The 20,166-nt window shown below is 34.3% G+C and overlaps 1 protein-coding gene and 1 long non-coding RNA gene across 3 annotated transcripts; one reads left to right on the forward strand and one right to left on the reverse strand.

The window, feature by feature from the left end:
• Window positions 1-2,185: 2,185 nt before the first annotated feature.
• On the reverse strand, window positions 2,186-5,522 carry LOC104242264 (aluminum-activated malate transporter 8-like). Its single transcript, XM_070152032.1, has 7 exons — window positions 5,237-5,522; window positions 4,953-5,096; window positions 4,531-4,803; window positions 4,304-4,431; window positions 3,900-4,043; window positions 3,335-3,370; window positions 2,186-3,046 (listed from the first exon to the last, which is right to left on the reverse strand). Exons 1-7 carry the CDS (start codon window positions 5,520-5,522, stop codon window positions 2,186-2,188), a joined length of 1,872 nt encoding a protein of 623 aa, XP_070008133.1.
• A 7,094-nt stretch (window positions 5,523-12,616) lies between these two features.
• LOC104242261 (uncharacterized) lies at window positions 12,617-16,088 on the forward strand. Of its 2 annotated transcripts, XR_011401223.1 has the most exons (3): window positions 12,671-12,972; window positions 14,233-14,660; window positions 15,874-16,088. It is a non-coding gene; the product is annotated as an uncharacterized lncRNA (long non-coding RNA). The 2 variants fall into 2 exon arrangements; XR_714947.2 differs by having other exon boundaries at window positions 12,617-14,660.
• The last annotated feature ends 4,078 nt before the right edge of the window (window positions 16,089-20,166 follow it).

Raw genomic sequence — 20,166 nt, forward strand, 5'->3', positions numbered from 1 at the left:
TCCGCACGAACTTCTTCGAATCCAAATCCTTAAAAATCGGGGGTGCCCCCAATATTTGATCAACCCGTGAGTTATATGTTTCTACATTTCTATCGTTAGCCTCAATTTTCTTTTCTCCGGATTTGATCCATATAGTTAGCTCCTCGAGCATTTTCATGATGGTGGAGTCAGTTCTCGATCCACTATCGTTTGATTTTTTCGGTATAGGCTTGACCCTTTGAATAACTTCGTGTGATGCATCGAGTTCGATTATGCTTGGCGCTCGATTCTGATTTTGGAGCTGTGTTATCGCATCTTGCTGAGTCTGCAACATTTCAAATATCATTCGAAGTCTAATCCCGGCTTCTTCACCACTTTGTGCATTCTGATCGGCTGCCCGGGCGTCTCTGCGGATGCTATTTTCAGGATCGGCACATAAAGTTCTATGAATTGCAATGCGAGAATTGACATAGACTGGATCTACGGCCTGTGGTCCATCGGGATTGATTGTAGGTACTCTGTTTCCCGAGGCGACTATGTGCTCGTTCTCGCCATGAAGACCAAGGTCGGTGTCTGTGTGAGTGGGCACTGCTTGAGAGTTTGACATGTTGATTATATTCCTGAAACCAAAGACACTTACAAGAACAAGTGTAAAAGCAATGTGTGTTATGAGGATTAATACTAGGCAATCACTATTATCCTTAGCCCCACGGTAGGCGCCAACCTGGTTATCCTAAAAATTGGATAACAATTAAACTTATAATATGATTTCAAGGATACGTGTGATTCACCTAATACTAATGGATAAATATAAAGATGAACAATGGGAATTGACAATGAAAATAAAGCAAACCGGCTATGCAACATAATTAAGCTCTCGAGCTCGTATTCCTTCGAACAAATTAATGCCAGAATAGTAAAGGATATCACAAGCTGATGAACAAAAAGGTAAGCTAGGAAATTTTATATTGCTTTGATATTCGTGAATATAAGGTGACTACAAATGATGGGGACTCCTCTTTATATAGTAGAGGAATCCTAATTATGATATAACTCTAATTATAGAAATAAATTCCATGATTAGCCTAAACAACCGCCCTTGATTTGATCTGTTCCGGGATTTCCGCTGAGATCTTCGACCGGTTACGGATATCTCGCCTTTCCGTTATTGTGCTTCGTTCAAAGTCGATCATATATAGTTATGATCACTATTGGCCTTGATCTCGACGAGTACCTCGATTCTCGAGCTTGATACTTTATCTTCGTGTTCTGACCTGATCTCGATTAAATGGCAAAATCGGGCAAACCTTATTCTAACCATATACAGTGTTATGATATTAGGTTTAGCATTGTATCATAGCCCGCGCGCGAGTTAGGATTCCTGCACCCTTCACACACTTGGTGACTCATTTTGAGATTTTGGGAACCATGTTGCTGTATTTCGTTTCTTTTGTATAGCGCTAGCTAGACCTATAACTCTGTATTCACTCGTAACGTCATAAAGATTCCATTTGTAGACTTGTATTACTTTGGGTTATGTCTACTTCAAAGGATTTACTAGTGACATTTATAATTATGGCTCACTTAAAATTATTTATATTTATTTCACTTTAATTACTTATTATTAATTAGTTATATTGGATCACGCGAGGGTGATTTAAGTATGTACAATATCATTACGGTTCACTCGGTGCAAGTTGGTAGGCACTGGGTGGCGACCATATTGCAATTCATTTTGAGGTGTGACAAACAATCTCTATGCCTATATATTGGAAATTTTATTAAACATTGTTGTTTGCAACTTAATTATGCTTTTACCTTGTTTTCTTTAGTTAAAATATTTCCGCTGTAATAAAATTTAGTCAGGATTAAGAACTTACGTTTCCCCTTTTATTTAATTGTTAGCATATATTTCAAGTCCCCGTTTCATTTATTTTTGTGTATATGAAAAAACTAGCATAGAAAACTTTAGCATCCTAAAACAGAAAAAAGGAAAAGGAGAGAAAAGAAGAGAATTTAAACGCACAAAATAACTTGTATTACATATACAAAATATTGAAAGGAAAGTTACGGTTTAACACTCTCCATCCTGCTTCGTCACTTTACTTGCTCTTATTATCATTTATCACTAGGGGTGAAATAAAACTACCGGAACAAATTTCACTCTCTTATGTCCTTTGTCTAATTTTTACACTGCAATTTGCTACTATTTACAATTGTCTATTTCCGACGATCCTTTTCTCCATGGGATGGATTCACCTCCTCCTATGCCATCCTCCATCACTGTCGTAATCACCAATGCCGTGCTTCCACGTACCCCAATTTCAACTGGTTCGAAAAATTGTGTGCTGTCATAAAGCTTTGTAATATCGGCGAAGTTCATAATTTTTTGTGCCATTTTCAACTCCTCCACTGTTGTTGCTGCACTGCTTTCACGTACCCCAATAATAACAGATTCTCTTTTCTTCTCTTCCGTTTTCACCTCCTCCACCACATGTATCTCACAAACAACAGATTCTTCTTTCTTTGCAGCTAGCGAATTATTGGCTGGATTCGCCTCCTCTATTTCCACTTTCTCTGCTGATTCAATGTTTTCACCTATCTCAATCACAATGAAATCACCACTCTCGACGTCATCCTCCATGACAGGATTCACAATTCCACGGTGCAGCAACTGGGACCAAGGCGGGGGCGGTGAAGAAGAAGAAGAAGAAGGCGAATCTTTCTTCTTCTTGAAATCTGCTTTGACTGAAAGCTCCTCAACAGCTTTGGAGATTTCGTGGACACATTTGGTGACGTCAATGAGTGTGGACAGAACAGATGCAGCTGGGACCAAGTCCATGACGTTTGATTCGTCATTTTGGAAGAAAGTTTTGGATGTACCGAGTGTCTTTTTAAGGTCATCAATGGAACTTTTTGCGTTACGCATGTGGGTTTCCTCCATGAAGGAAGAAGAAGGTTGCGTCATGGTTTTAATGGACAACGCAAGTTCCTTTAAGACTTTGCTAGATTCCGTGATCATTCTTTTGCATACTTCTTCTGTTCTCCTGTCGAATTCCGTTGGTACCTGGAAATATTAGTTAATATCAGCAAGTTGCCCAAAAAAAAAATACCAATTATTATATTGTCTTAATTAGTCCTATTTTACACGATGATATATGGTTGGATATTGAGTTTATATGTTAATAGTATGACTTAAATATCATATTAGTGTTTGGAAGAGAAATTAATAAATAATGTTAAAGTTTAAAATTTTGATAACTAATTAATAAGATTGTACAGATTTAAATTGGTGTATATAAATGGGGATGGACTATTGCAAATCCATTTTGTTTATTGAGAGATTCAAACTTACAGCACTCTCAGTCTCAATTATGTGACATTTGTTTAACTGAGCATACAATTTAAAAGAAAGAAAAAATATGTGAAATTGTTGTCGGCTAAACATGCCATAAATATTTTTATGGCTATCAAATATTTCTTTAAGGACAAAAAGGAAGCTTAAAATTAAATTATCATTATTAAATATAAAAAAATATCATTCCTTTTTAAAGGACAGAGTGATATTAAGCTAAAAAGGTTCCCTGCCAGTCAAGGATTTCATTTCACCATTTATGCATATATGTCGTCACAACTAATATATGTGCACTTTAGTGTTATTTAAGAGCTTTTATGTTTTTTTTTTGGAAAGAATTGTTTTTATTATCCGCGCTTCATTTTATGTATAAAATACAATAAAAAAACCGACATATTAATTACATTCATTCCTTAATTTTGTCGGATACTGTTAACTTTTTAATATTCGTTTAACTGTTACCTGTAATCCACACGCGCAGGCGTGTTGCACCCTTCAATGCATGACACGCGGAAAGGGGAGGGAGAAGTAGGTCTTTAAGAAAGAGTGTTCAACTTATATCTACCTGAGATTTAGAATTTAAGCGGCCAGTAAGACCTACAAGATGGCAAGCACATTCTCTGGCAAGACTACCAATCTTCAAGTATTGTTTCCATGGATGACTAATCCTGAAAGATCCGTGAGGGGGCTCCCACCATGCAAAATTTGCCTGAATCGTTTTTCATTTTAATAATTAGTACTCAAATATCAGTAAATATGAATTGGCTCTCATGCTATACCTAAATTGGTAAAGAAAGGGCGGGATTAAAAGGGCAAGAATAAATTAATGCTTGCTTTTCCTTTGTCACCTTGGTCCTCCTCAAAACAAGTCAAACATAAATAAATAACCTCTTTTTGCCTCTCTGAAGATTGATGGAACTTGAGAATGAAAAAGTCTAACTAGTGAGGATATTAATTTGTTTTACTCACTAAAGATTCTTCAGTGGCCTTAGAACCAATAACACTAATGAAGGCTTCAAGAAAGCCCTTTTCATTGCTCTTGGTACCTCCACCATTCCCTTCAATCTCATAAATGTGAAAATACTCACTTCCAAAACCTGCAAATTAAGGAGAGAATTAAGTTTAACTTTTCATAAAAATTGTAATGACGGAAGGTTAATTAAAATAATAAAACAGGAATATATATATCCACTGACCATCTAAAAAACTTGCTAGCTTTTCAAGATTGGTACAAACAAGCTTATGAAGATCATCCCCGGCCCAAACTGGACGAATAACCATGGAAATGGTCATGACGGTGGCGACGCCAATCAGAATGGTCGCTAACCGCTCACAAGCAACGGTCAAAATATCCTCGGAGCGGTAACTTGAGACTGCGACCAAGCTAAAGGTCAACACAAAGATCATGGTTCCATAGTCATACCTCCTCTTAATTTGGGGGTAAAACCTTGTATATGTACCTACAGAGCCTGCATGGTGAAATGGGTTGAACATTTGATGTGAATAAATGAACAAGCGGAGTCTTTAATTAATTTCATTATGTGGAACAATTTAATGATTTGTGTCCATTTTGTTAATTTTGAGAAATAGGTTATACTATTATGCTTGTATTTCTTACCTACAATGAAGACCAAAACCCCAAGAACTATAGGATCCGGCCCTTCATTTCCCAAGAGGCCAGCTAAATATTTAGCTCCAACACCAAATACACCAGCCAGTGCCGTAGCAGTACCTCTGTTTATGCTCTTTGATATGGTTGCACCTGAATTTTAAAATAAACATCAATTAATATGTCTATTAATTCTCTCGAGAAAGAGAAGAAAACAAAATGATATCAACAAATTGGATGATAAATTAGACCAAAACTAGCAATGTGTTTAGGGAAAAAATTAAATAAATTACCAGTAGTGAATTCAAAAACAACCACCACAGTCAGGACAGCCCACATTACTGGTTGTTCAAAGCTATGATAAAGCGGCCCGTTATAGTAGAAAAATGAGACTAAAGTAAGAGCTAGTCCCACCTTAGCTGCATGCCAAATTTTTCTAGGATCATCTTTCCCAATCTTCTTTGTGTTTTTAGCAATGTTCCTAGCTTTGTCCTTTAACTTCCTGGGAAATCCCTTGAGCTGGCTCCACCAGCTGGTGAAGATACCAGCTTTTTCATGGTTTGTTGAATCAATCTCCATTAAAATGGAAGATTTGGAACTGGCTGAGTTGGTATAAAGGATAATAAAGAAGAGCCTAGAGAAGATGCTGGGATGAAAATGCACAATGGAACCACCTCAACCTCTTTAATTTATATAGTTAAGGAGATGAGTTGGGATTCAATATTTTATTTTATTTACACATGAGTATTTGTCTTGTCTTTGATCTTTCTTGTGAAGAACAAGTGTGTTTTGTTTTTTCTTTTTCTGCCTCAAATATTAATCATTTTAGCAAATTGGATTTGTTTCATCTTTATACATGCGTATCTGTCTCGTCTTTGATCTTTCGTGAAAAGGATAAGAGCTTATTTTCTTTTTAACTACATTCAATCTCAAATATTAATCGTTTTAGCAAACTCAATTTGTTTCATTTTTATACATGTGTATTTGTGTCTTGTCTTTGATCTTTCATGAGAAGGATAAGAGCTTATTTTCTTTTTAACTATATTTGGTCTCAAATATTAATTGTTTTAGCAAACTTAATTTGTTTCATCTTTATATATGTGTATCTGTCTTATTATCTTTCGTGAGAAGGATAAGAGCGTATTTTCTTTTTAACTACATTCGATCTCAAATATTAATCGTTTTAGCAAACTGAATTTTTTTCATATTTATACATGTGTATTTGTCTTGTCTTTGGTCTTTCGTGAGAAGGATAAGAGCTAATATTTTTTAACTACATTCGGTGTCAAATATTAATCGTTTTAGCAAATTGAATTTTTGTGAAATTGTATGCTGAATACAAGAGAAAATTATATGTGAAATTGTATTGCAGCTAATGCAGCATATACAGAACTATTTAGATAGAAAATCTACAAAAGGTTAGAGTTTCTATCTTAAATCTATGTTTCCGGAGGCAAAAAAATTAAATGAATGAAGTGGCTAAATCTTGAAACCTTGAATTAGTAGTAGTTATTAATTACCCTAGGTAAGAGAACATAAAATCTATCTTTACGATCAGAAGTCATTTATGTACTTGAACTTACTATCACCATCTTTCGTCAATGTGCATGCATGCTTCCTTAACCTGCATTGATAAATTTTTGTGTTCAAGTAATTTGAATCTCACATATCAGTCCAATTTAACTCTAATAATTGGTCGAACTGATATCCAACAAATCAAAGTGACAACCGAATTATCGAACATAACTATTTCTCTTTTCCTTTTCATTATAATATATTCCAAAGTTAAATCCCAAGAAGTACAACGCAGGATTCTCAAAGGGTTTAACAGCAAATATTGATTTTTCAATATTGAATCATGTTTTCTCCTGCAAAGCCAAAATCTAAAGAATTCAAAATAAATTTTAAAAAAAATTAGATGAGAATAAAAAAAGGGGAAGGGGGGGAGGAGGAGGGGGAGGTGGGTTAATAAAGTCAAATTGGCGTAAACAACCAAGAGTTTGCCGAAGTAATGACATCAAGCAAAACAAAATGAGGTGAGAGCCATAACTGTGCTGTTTACTCCAGCTTCTCAACTAAGGAAAACCTCCATTAATTAATTTTTTGGTTTTTGCCATAATAATTGTACTAATAGTGAGTTGTAAGTAGGAGAGTAAGGTACTGAATAAGTACGGATAAGAATTGTGACAATCTTCACCGCAAAATGTGGGAAGTAGCAATTGTAACGCTTCTTACATTTATTTTCTTGGATTTCATGAATAGAAGTAGATCAGTTCGGTATAAATGCAAACTTCCTTTTTCAAGTATTGTTTTGCAAACTCACCTTAGAAAACTTCGGCATCAAGGGAGTGTTTGGTACGAAGGAAAACCTTTTTCAATTTTTTTATGTTTGGTTGGCTTAAATATTTTGAAAAATATTTTCCTCATGAACTCATTTTTCTCCAATTGTAGAAAAATATTTTCCCTACGAAGAAAAAGGGAAAACATATTCCAAAACTCTTTTTAACCTTCCCACCTTATTCCCCAGCCCCACCAACCCACCCTCACACCCCACCTACCAACCCCATCCCAACCCCCATCACACTCCACCGCCACCCTAAATAAAAATATTATTAATAGTACTTTTTTAATGTTAGAAATAGATTTTTTTTTCATTTTCACAAATGAGTATTTTCTTTTCATGATATAAAAAAGTATTTTTTTCATTTTAACAAAAAAAAATACTTTCTTTTGATGATGTAGCAAAAGTATTTTTTTCATTTCAATAAAATGAGTATTTTCTTTTCATGATGTAGAAAATGTATTTTCTTTTATTGCAATAAAATGATTACTTTATTTTCATGTTGTAGAAAGAGTACTTTCTTTTTCAACCAAAAAAAGAGTATTTTCTTTATAGTTATGGAGCATAAATTTCAACGTTGTTTTGCGTAAAAAAAGTAAAGCAACACATTAGTTCCTTTGGTTTTGTGTGAATTTTTAGGAGAATAATTAAATAGTTGAAGAAAATAGAGTCCTAAAACATTGGGTAATTAGGGGGGAGGAAGGAAACATGGGGACTTGGGGGCAGGGGGTGAGAAGATTAGCACAAAAATATATTTTCTACTCTCTAAGCAACAACAACAACAAAAATGACCCAGTAAAATCTCACTAGTGGGGTCTGGGAAGGGTAGTGTGTATGCAGCAGAGAGGCTGTTTCCGAAAGACCCTCGGCTCAAGAAGACGAAAAGAGACAATATCAGTATAACTAGTAGAAACTATAGGAAAAATAACATCATGAAAATGAGAAAGTAGATGCAAAGCAAAAGCGATAGATGATACATAGACTCGACACTATGAAAAATAAAAGAGTAGTAAGATGCAACATTGCCATTAACTAACTTCGATAAAAACTCTACCAGGCTAGCCTCACAAAGGTACGAAGTAAAGAAAGACTCAATTACATCCTAACCTACAACCCTAATACTCGACCTCTGTAGCTTCCTATCAATGGCCATGTCATCGGAAATCTGAAGTCTCGCCATGTCCTGCTTGATCATCTCTCTCCAATACTTATTAGGCCGTCCTCTACCTCTTCCCGTGCCCTCCAAAACCAGTCGTTCACACCTCCTTACCGCAACATCTGGGCTTCTCCTTAGTACGTGTCCGAACCATCTAAGCCTCGCTTCTCGCATCTTGTCATCAATGGGAGCCACATCCACCTTCTCCCGAATATCTTCATTCCTAATCTTATCCATCCTAGTGTGACCGCACATCCACCTCAACATCCTCATTTCTGCTACTTTCATCTTCTGGATATGTGAGTTCTTAACAGGCCAACACTCAGCCCATACATCATGGTCGGTCTAACCACCGCTTTGTAAAACTTACCTTTGAGTATCGGTAGCACTCTATTATCACACGGGACTCTAGATGCCAACTTTCACTTCATCCACCCCACCCCAATACGGTGTGTGACATCCTCGTCGATCCGACTATTCTTTAACCAAACACTATAAAATATTTTCCGGAAAAAGTTTTCCACTCACCAACCAAACAAGGAAAAATAAGTGATAGAACCACTCATTTTCCATGAAAATATTTTCTAAAAAAAACATTTTTCATGGAAAATATTTTTCTTGATACCAAACACACCCCAAGTGATGTTCTCTTTTCTTTCAATTTTGTAAAATGCAAGGAGTAGATTAAATGGACTTTTGTCCCCTATCTTCGGCACCAACTCTGTTTCACCTCCCTTAACTTTAGACCTTAGCAGAGTATACCTTAGAATGTGATGAAATGGTACTCCCTCCGTTCCAATTTACGTGAACTTATTTGACTGTATATGGATTTTAAGAAAAAAATGAAGATTTTTAGAATTTGTGGTCCTAAACAAGTCCAAATGGGACCCAAAGTATTTGTGTGGTTATAAAAGCTTCTCATTAAGTGTAGAGTTGTAACTTTAAGCTAAATTGTTACCAAATTTAGAAAGGGTTCATTCTTTTTGGAACGGACCAAAAAGGAAATAGGTTCACATAAACTGGAACAGAGAGAGTACAGTTTTAGCCTCCCTTAACATTATCAGGATAATGACGTCACATGACATGCACGTGATTTTATATTTTGAAAAAGAGATAAATTAAGCTGACTGTTAATATATGTAAATTATTGCATCACCCTTTTAAAATATCGAGAATTGTTTAGTGTTCATTAAACTCAACAAATTAGCTGCTCCATTCTATTTATTTTCGAGATACACTTCCCCCAGACTTATTTCATGTACACTTACTTTTAGTCTATCTAAAAAAAAAAAAGAACTTTCTATAGTTAAATATAATTTAATTTAAATTCTTATTTTACTATTACTGATATAAAGTTAGAGCCATAAAAATATTAATATATCATGAATTATAAAAACAATTCTTATTTTTTCTTAAATTTAGTGAGCAGTCAAACAAAGCCTTATAAAATGAGTATAATTACATGACCTGACATGCAGTATGTTATGATATACTAATAAGGGAAATGGCGTTGAGGTGGAAGTTTACAGTGTAGTACCGCAATACATGCCAGCTATTTACGAGTTGGAGAAACTGTTATATATTCCTCCCTCTAATTTTATGTAATGCAATTTGATTGGGCACGAATTCGAGAAAGAAAGGATTATTTTAAACTGGTAGTAATTTACAGCAAGTTTTAAATAGTTGTATGATTATAAATTATTATATTAAAGTTAAAATGAAAAGCTTAAAGTTAAATTATTTTTAAATATACAAAAATATTATTCGTTTTAGAAACATGCTAAAAAGCAAAGTATATCATACAAATTGAAACGTGAAGTAATATACTAAGGGTTAAAATGTTATATACTATCTCGAATCTATTTCTTTATGGTTCTAATGTTCAATCAATCTTATGCTTCCTTCACGTGCTGTTGAATTTGATGAAATAATCACAGACTCAACGAAGAAGAAGAGGGAAGGTTCGAGAAAGAGACGGGAGATGTTTCTGTCTAAAATAGGCAACTTGGTCCCAAAGTGCAACCACTAATCATTTATATACAAGTCCACATACATTCAGGTCTAACCAATTTATATATATTGTTAAAAGGAGAGGAAAAAGTCATCTCCTCAAGTCAGTGGCAACTTAGAAAAACGCCACATGGCATAAATAATTAATAATTAGTTATTTAATTAATAATTTATTATTAGTTATTATTTTTTGAATTTAAATATCTATAAAATAATAAATCTATATATTATTAAAAAGAAACGAAAAATCCATCTCCTTAAGCCAAGTGGCAGTCTAGAAAAAAGCCACATAGCATATTAGTTATTTAGTTAATAATTAAATGCCTATATAAGTTTCATTAATTTAATAGAAATTTTATTCATTAAATTTCAGATAATATTATTGAGAACAATAGGATAAAATTTAAAATAAAAAAAAATATTTCAAGAGTAATAAAATATGTATCTTCTATTACATTGACAAATAAGATGACAACTGAAATTTATTAAAGTAATACAATCTAATTTGTTCAAACAAGTCCGATCACAATTTAATTTAATTAATATTTTTTAATGTTGCTCGTGCATCGCACGGGTACATCTAATAGTTACAAAAAATAATAATTAAAGGAGATTAAGCAATACAAATAATTAGATACATACAGAATAGTCAAGTGTGGCCTAAATATAACTCCAACACGTACTACCAATAAATAGTACGTCAACCATACTAACGCATCACTTGTCAATTGTCATAACGCATCCTTACTATATAGCCATATAGGTACAAACTTGTGCATGATATCAGTTATCTAGCACTGGTTAAAATTCAAATGACGTTTAATTAGTATTTGTGAGCGTTGGGGGAATAGGAGTAATAAAAAATTACAAGGGTGGTTATGTTTCTTGGCTATTATGGAAGTTTAGCACAAACAATCGTATCCATGCAGAACAGTGGACTTTCTACAAGGGACTCATAGGGGCAGACGCCCAATGGCTCCATCCAATAGAAATTGAAATGGACTGGTGTCACATCCCAATCTATTCCCTGGACGTGACTGACACACAACTAACACCATACACCAGGCGAAGTAATTTATGTACTCTTAACCTCTATATAAGTCTTAACCTTTATATAAGCCTTGAGAGAAATACGTACAAGCCTAAATGCATTAAAAATCACTAAATACAAAATAATTATCCAACAAAAAATATAATTTATTTGTAAAATCTGGTGAACACTCAAGCAATAAATCTCTAACCAAAATTCCATACTAAGACCATGGAGCATCTAAAGAGTTATGTGAGTTTTATTGTCTGGCATGTAAATCTCAAAAGAAATGAAAGACATAAAATAGGAAAAGCTGAAAAATAGCCTCCTCGAGTAATGTGGCGGCTCATCTCAGCAATGGAATCCGCTCACGTACTCTTCAACCACTAGTCTCGTCCTCATCAATAGTATTTGCATGGACATGCATGTAAGGAGTGAGTTATATGTAAATATAACCCAGTAAGATCCCCAACCCGCTACTTTAAATACCCCTGGAACAAGTGTTAGAAAATACAAACACACAACGAGCACAAAAATAATATGCACAGAAATTATTTCACCATATAACTACCCATAAGGTTCAAACATATATTCAACAACAACATTATATATCTGATCACAATCGATACTAAGGACTTGTCATAAACGATAGTGAAGGAAATTAACCAAACACCCCGACTAGTCCACGACAACATGCTCCAAATATATCACGTCAGCATACACAATGCCCCAAAAATATTACAGCAGCGAAGAAATAAATTTCTAATGCCCGAACGCCATAGCACGAGGCTATGCCTCACACAAATCACTTATCAAATAATTTTAGCTTTTTCACAAAATAATATATATTTGCGGCTGGTCGAAGATCACCAATTCTGCCAAGCACATGCTCGTCCAAACACATGGACCGGGCAAACAAAACATACTTTCAAAATGGGTTTTCACTACTTGAAATTGGGCCTATTGCAACGATTTTTTCTGCAACGGTTTTCACTACATTGATGTAACCGTTGCCTAAGGGTCTAAGTGCTTTTGAGACACTTTAGATATAGAACCGTTGCCTTTTTCTAGGAACCGTTGTTGTAGCATCAATGTTTGCAACGATTTTGTAACCGTTGCAATAGACATATCTTTGGCGACGGATTTTAGGCTAAAAGTATATACTGGGTCGGTGTATTGCTCCCTCCTCTTTTTCCCCCATTTCACTAAGCTTGTCCAACACTATTATTTTATTTTTTATCTTTTATCTTTTATTTTAATTATAACATCTGTAAAACTCCTAAAACCCCAAATAACTTCAACGCACTCAAAGACCTAAGGAACAAAGTCTGTTCCGAAAAACTCTAGTATTCTCTTGAGATCTATGGAAGAATCATCCCAAAGCCATGATCAGTAGTTGTAGCCGTAAATTATCACCACAATCTGTGCCAAATAGCTTTGGAAACCTGTATGTATATAGCATCTCGCTGCCGGTAGCTGTACATCATTGTCGGTACGTAACTGTAAAATTCTATTGGGTGACGCCGGTAAGTGTATTTTCTTGGATAGATGTTTTAGCAATCTTAGATTTCGTGTATTCTACCTACTGCTTGTTGCAGGTTAAAGGTGCAAAAATTTGAAATCCCTAATTTAAGATGTGTGGTAATGTATTTAAGATTTGGGGGTTTCTTCTTGAATTAATCATCCCTTTCTTGTTCCACTTATTAATTTCTTGTTGAGTTCATCATTTTTATTTCTATTGAAGCTTTGAATCTAAATTAGGGACATGTTAGGATTTTTCATATTAAAATTCTTCCATTTTTGCTCTTTATTCTTAAAATTGGGGATCTGTTAGGGTTCTTTTTCTTCTTTATTGCATCTTTATAATTGATTGACTGTCCATTTTTGAAGGCTATTCGTGGGTTTTAGTAGCTGCTAATCATCCATTATCAACTCTTTCTTATGAATCATCTTAGAAAGTCAGTAAAATCATCTATAGAAGCACAAAAAAATCTAAGACCATAGTGTAGGTGTATTTTATCATTGGTCGTCTTTGGATTACTGTTAAGAATGAGTTTCATATGCTTATTTTGTGTTTTTCTTGGTTTAGGAGGTAGAATTGTACAGAAAAACTAATTGAATGACTCTCACATGAATCTTTCCTATTAACTTTTAGCTAACTATGGCTCCAAACTCTTACCTGGTAATAGATGAAGTTGGTCTTGCGGGTTTGAAAGCATCATTGTGTTTTTCTTTTTTCTCATTTCTTAGTTGACTTAATTCTAGTAGAATATTCTGCTTTAATAGTTAATGCCTTGTAGCCTCATTTTACAATTTTAAGAGACAAGTAATTCAGTATCAAATTGATCCATCAAAAGTTATAAAGATTGCCATGTTACTTTAGTATTTTGCATGACATGTATATTTTTTATGGTTATATTTGCTTGTTAGTTCAATTGTAAAATCGTTTTTTTCCAACAACGTCATGTGACATGTCCAGCTTAGAGCTAACGAGATAATTATGATAACATGGAAAGTAGGAACAGTTATACAATTTTGAGCAATTTTGTACCCCTGGCAGTTGAATTGATTTGTCATGATGCTTTTGATTTTATGGCTAACACACCTGTCATAGTTGTTTTAATTGAATATTTCACACTTGGTTTTAATGTGCATAACTTTAGAGATTCTTCTATGGTTTTTAATTTGAAAATATTGTTGCTATTTTTCTGTTTTGGCTTGGCATAAAATCTTCAATTTGATTATTTGTTAGTACTTTAATATACAACCACAAGATGGAGGAATATCCCAAGATGGACCAACTCAAGAAAGTGAAGATGAAAATCAATCAGTCATGGAATCCAAGCATCGTGGACGCATGAGATTGTATAGGCGGGGGTTACGAAAACAGTTTTGAAAGGAAAAGTTGGAGGTTCTGGGCCTCTATAAATGTTACTCAGGAGAAGTTGAATAAAAAAAATAGAGAAAATTAAAGACATGATGCATCAAAGAATTCAATAAAATTTACAAGTAAAACTAGAGAAACAAAAAGAGAATTTGTGACAAGAAATTACGAACGTGGTTGAAATGCTAGCTATATTTGCTGCTCGTTCATTGGGAGAAGATCGATACCTCTGCACCTCAAACTGCTATTCAACAAATATTTCATCGTTCATCTTTCTACTAGTAGTAACAAACAAGGTCAGTATTTATTTTAGATGCTACACCAACTCTACTCTTCCTTCTCTTCCTCTTATAACTTTCTATCTACTATAAACACCCATGATACGTACATATTTAATATCTCTCTCGTGAGAAGGATTACTGGAGAAAGCTATATTTGTACAGAAACACCAGAACTTTAATCTAAGATACAAAAAGGGGGGGGGGGGCAAAGGAGATTAAAAGGGAAAAAAACACATGATGTAGAAAGTTAAAATTTCCAGTACTTGTGATAATAACTATGGTAACTATTTGACTCTACACAGCAAGTTACTATATTTGATTTCTTTGCTAAATTAAGATATTTTCATTCTTACATTTGATGGTCTATTCTCATGTACAATTCATGTGAAGCAACTACTACTCATCTATTCCTAGATAACTACCAAGTTTAAAATTTTTCCTTCTCTGTTAATGATCTTGATTAGATCAGAAGTTGAAAGAAATTATGTGGAGTGAAATAAAGTACTTATTATAAGTACCTCTAAGTACAGATCTTTGTTTCTAAACTCGTCTGATTCCCATATTTACTGTGATGATTTCTGAAATTAATTCAATTCAAAGATACTTTTGTTTCTTTTGAACGAAAAGGTAGTAAAGGATTGGAATATTGGCGACTGGACAAGGTGCAATGGGTTTAATTACCTAGCAACCCCTTTATACTTGCATATACTTCTAGCAACACCAATTCTTCTTCTATAAGGAGAAAAAAAAGAGAACATAATTTGGTTATGGAAAAGATTTTTTAAACTTGACATGGAAAATTTGTGTAGTTATTAAGTATATATGTACCTTCTTAGTGAAATTTGTGAAAGTTGATGTACCCAGTACTCGATGGCAGCCATGAATCAACTTTTTTAGGTGTTGCTCTACTAAAGTAGTCGGCCTAACCTTCGGTTCAGTTCTGGTCTGGGGAAGGCCGATCAAAGAAAGGATTAGTGACTTCCTGGATTTTTTCCTTTCTTTAATGGATAGAATTCCTCTTTCCGTGGGGTCCGGATCAGGAATAATAAATAAAATGGAAACAAGATAAAATCTTATATCAAATCATTTATATACTTATGCTTTTATCACTAGTCTATATGAAGTAACAAAAGTTGAGTATTGATGAGCTGATAAATCATGTAGCATTGTCAAAATGTTTAACATGACTTTAATGTTATCTCATACTCTTATTTGTCATCTTTTGTAGGTGAAGTAAATGATAAAGTTACAGACAAAAACAGTGAAGACCTTGTTAAGAAGATTTCAATTGTTGCTGAAGTTTTAGATATTTTAGGAATCTTTTAATTTCATTCATTTTGAAACTTATGCTAACTTTTGAATTGTATTTTGCTCTTATGGATATTATCAATTGGATAATTTGGATTATGCTTTTGTTTATGAATAGTTTTATTTTGTAATGTATATAAATTTTGGTGTATTACATTTTATTATGCATAATTATTTATTTACACCCGGGCTAGCATGTGTGAGCCGTTGCCATAGGTGCGGTGAGCCGTTGCAGTAGGTGTTATACTAGCTTTTAGTCTCGACAAAACCGATGCAATAGTTATTCGAAACCGTTGCAATATCATAATTTTGGCATTGCAATAGATTTAATAAACCTTTGCATAAAGATATTGCAACGGTTATAACCCGTTCCAATTGACTAAAAATTCCGTGGTAATAGAAGGAAGGAAAAACCGTTGCAATAGATAGTAATATAGCAACGGTTACACAAACCGTTGCAGTAGATCTATTGCCACGCGACCTGGTGAAACGGTCCGCAAACCGTTCCAGTAGCTCTATTGCAACGGTTTTCAGCCATTGCCATAGGACTAATTTCTAATAGTGAAAAGGAAAAGCAAGAATCAAAGCTTAAAGTCTCACTTACCTTGCTAGCGGGATGTTTTTCAACTTTGCAATATTTAGAACACCAACCAAATGGAATGGCTTCAATCTATCCAAAATATTGAATGACATATCCTAATTAGCGTAGGTGAAATTTTTTCATAATTTTATGACAAATCAAAATCAAAGTCAACCCTCGATTTAATTAATAAAAAAATTGGTACACAATTAAATGCCAAACGAGGCACTGTAACGCTGCAATGCTAACGTCCCAGATGAACTTCACGTACTTATACCATTGTTTTCTTTCTAACATGCATAATCTCATAACTTTCATATAATGGTTAAATTCTTAATCATTGTTCTCGTCATTACTTATTTATTATTATACTAATTTGTCCACATTCTTGTCTTAATCATTGTCAACATATACATGGTAACCATATTACTCATATTAATTCACTGTACTACTGAAGCGTATAAGTAGATATACTTAATTACTTGGATTCTTTCTATCATAATTAAAGACAATTAATTGCTACTGCTCCTAATTTCTCAAGTTAAATTAGCTTAATTATATTACACTGGAATATAACATACTAACCTTGCTACGCCAACAACAACACTTAATCATCCTTTAGCCACCAGTGTTCTAAGATAGTAAAGTCCAAATAACTCATTTATAAACCAGTTCTTAGTTTGCAATTCCTCGCTACCTAATTTTACAGTTTACGAATTATTGCTATAATATTTGGTTCTGTAATTACCACTTTAATCATTAATTAGCTTATACACTTTATTTTGCCATCACTTTTATTCTAGATAAAATAAATTCAAAGTGCATGTTAAAGTTAATATTCATACCTGGACTCCTATAAAGTTGTAAAAGATCTTCACAGTAAAAGCTTTCTGACGTGCCTTCAATATTCCCAATGCTCTTGATCTATTTTGCTGCTTCTCTTCACTGCTAGAATAAGATTAGTTTAACTAATACTCTCTTAAACGTGGGCAGTAATTGGGACTGGGGATGTCTCACAGCCCAATTCTTTTATTGTCTTAAAGCCCACGATTAAACAACTTTGAATGGTCCACTAGCAAATTAACTATTATCCTATTTTATACTCCATCCGTTCACTTTTACTTGTCCACTATTCTAAAAAATAGATTTTTATTTTTATTTGTCCACTTTTGCGAGAAAAATAATTTATTTTTCCTTTTTTGCTCTTATCATTAATTACTCATTCCAAATCATTTTCAAAATTCATTAAATCTATACACCAATTAATATGGGTATCATTGTAAATTATGCACTTTATTTATTATTTCTTAAGTGATGTGCAAAGTCAAGAATGGATAGGTAAAAGTGAACAGAGTAAGTATATTACAATAAATCCTCTTTCGTTAACTTATATATGGCTCATCAATAACTAAAAAAAATAATTCTTTAATCTCGCAATAAGTATGAAAAAATATTTTCGGTCATTACAACTGCACAGAGGTTATCGAAATGATCAACAACTCTGACTCAATATATGTGACTTCTCTTCTCTTGTTAACGATTGCATGTCATTATTGAAGCCAATAGAAATGCAGGAGATCAAGCACATGTTCAGGGTAATCAATATAGTGGCGGATAGGCTTGCACTGAAAGGGGAAAACGAGCATCTTTTAGTTCTACTACCTGATCTAGCTTGTCTTCCAACATTTTACTTATCACTAATGGAGAGGGTGTCACGACCCGGAACGTTCCCCAACTTCGGGGCTGTGATGGTGCCTCACATTTCTCTCGCCAGGCAAGCTAATATTAGAGTATTTGCTCATTGTTAACAATTCAAATTATATAACAATAAAGAACCGAAATAGTTGAAATAAATTCTGAAGTAAAGAGCGGAAAATGTAACAACCAAAATCTCTAATACAATCCGAATCTGGTGTCACAAGTGCATGAGCTACTAGAATACTAAAGATAAAAGGTCTGAATAAAACACAGAGTTGTCTGAGAGAAAGTATATAGCTAAAATAATAAGAAAGGGACTTTAAGGGATGCAAACGCCGAGCAGCTGTACCTCAAGTCTCCACACTGATAGCTAGCCCGAGCATGCTAATGACCGTCGCTGAAACCGACTACAAAATCTGCATAAGAAGTGTAGAGTGTAGCATGGGTACAACCGACCCCATGTACTCTATAAGTGCCGAGACTAACCTCGCCGAGGTAGTGACGAGGCTAAGGCGGGTCACTTACACTATAACCTGTACACAATTTAAAATAAAGGCATGAAAGGAAAATAAGGAATGAAATAAGTAAGTTAACTGAACAAAATAGCTCAATCCTAAAAAAAACCCAGTGAAGGTCAGAATTACCAACCCTTAGAGTCTCGTACGAAAATACCAAAAACCAACACAGTAAGGAAATTGAAACACATAGCCTGTTGCGGAGCGCAACCCGATCCCACCATAATAATATCAACAATAGTAAAAAATTTATATATGTTACGACGCGCAACCCGATCCTACCATATAATCAGAATCAAAATCAAAATTCACCCTTATTTTACCGTATCAATTTACTCTTATTTCACTTGTTGCAGCGCGCAACCCGATCCCACCATATTAGTATAAATTCACCCTTATTTCACCATATCAATCCACTCTTATTTCACATGTTGCGGCGTGTAACCCGATCCCACCATATCAGTATCAAATTAATAACTCAAATAACAAGAACCTATATGATTAACAAATATGAAGCCGAATCAAAAAGGAAACCACGTACCAAATTGAGGATTCACCATATGTACTATTAAACAGTAAGACAAGTCCAGTAAATGACAATTAAAGGGTGCAAGTAAGTCAATTAAGTCAAATAGCAGTGAATCATGAAAGCATGGGAAGATCTAACATTTTTAACATGAGAATAATGATTAACAAGTTGCGGATAAAGGTATTGGAAGCATTTAAAGTACATAACAGTTAAGGCATTGAAGGAAATAATTAAGGAAATGCAAAAAATCAGGGAAAACAAGCCATTCGGCTGCGTATAAGCACTCCTTACCTTGCACACACGCCGCAACATAGGAATTTCACATAGCACATAGCCCGAGGGTTCATAATTCCCTCAAATCAAGGTTAAACCCAATACTTACCTCACTCCGCATTCAACTAGAGCTCTACTGGGGCCTTTCCTCTAGAATCCGCCTCCAAACCAATCATATCTAACCACAATTAACTCGATAATATTAAATAATGCTAAGAAAATCAATTACAATACACAAAGTTAGGATTTTTACACTTTTTCCCAAAAAGTCAAAAAAGTCAACTCCAGGTCCGCTTGGTCAAAACTCGAAATTCGAACGAAAACCTATTTACCCATTCACTCCCAAGCCCGATTATGTAATTAGTTTCGAAATCTGACTCCAAACTGAGGTCTAAATTCCGAATTTGCAAACCTCCCAATTCTTCCCAAATCCCTAGTTTTCTACCATGGAAGAACAAAGATTAAGGCTAGGAATTAATGGGTGTTGATGGAAATGAAAGAAAACTAGTTAAAATCTACTAACCTATGAAGTTGGGATGAAAAACCTCTTCAAAATCGCTTCTTGGCCGAGCTCAAACTTGAAAATGGGATAAATCCCAATTTTTGGACCGTTTAAAA

Source organism: Nicotiana sylvestris, chromosome 7, assembly GCF_000393655.2.
Source record: "Nicotiana sylvestris chromosome 7, ASM39365v2, whole genome shotgun sequence".
NCBI lineage: Eukaryota > Viridiplantae > Streptophyta > Magnoliopsida > Solanales > Solanaceae > Nicotiana > Nicotiana sylvestris.

Excerpts from the sequence above, each read along its gene's own strand:
- LOC104242264 (XM_070152032.1), bottom strand. The coding sequence starts at position 5,522 with ATGGAGATTGATTCAACAAACCATGAAAAAGCTGGTATCTTCACCAGC. Across the intron at positions 4,804-4,952 it reads GGTTTTGGTCTTCATTGTAG|GCTCTGTAGGTACATATACA; the intron begins GTAAGAAATACA and ends TTCACCATGCAG. Across the intron at positions 3,371-3,899 it reads GCTTAAATTCTAAATCTCAG|TTAAACAAATGTCACATAAT; the intron begins GTAGATATAAGT and ends TTGTATGCTCAG.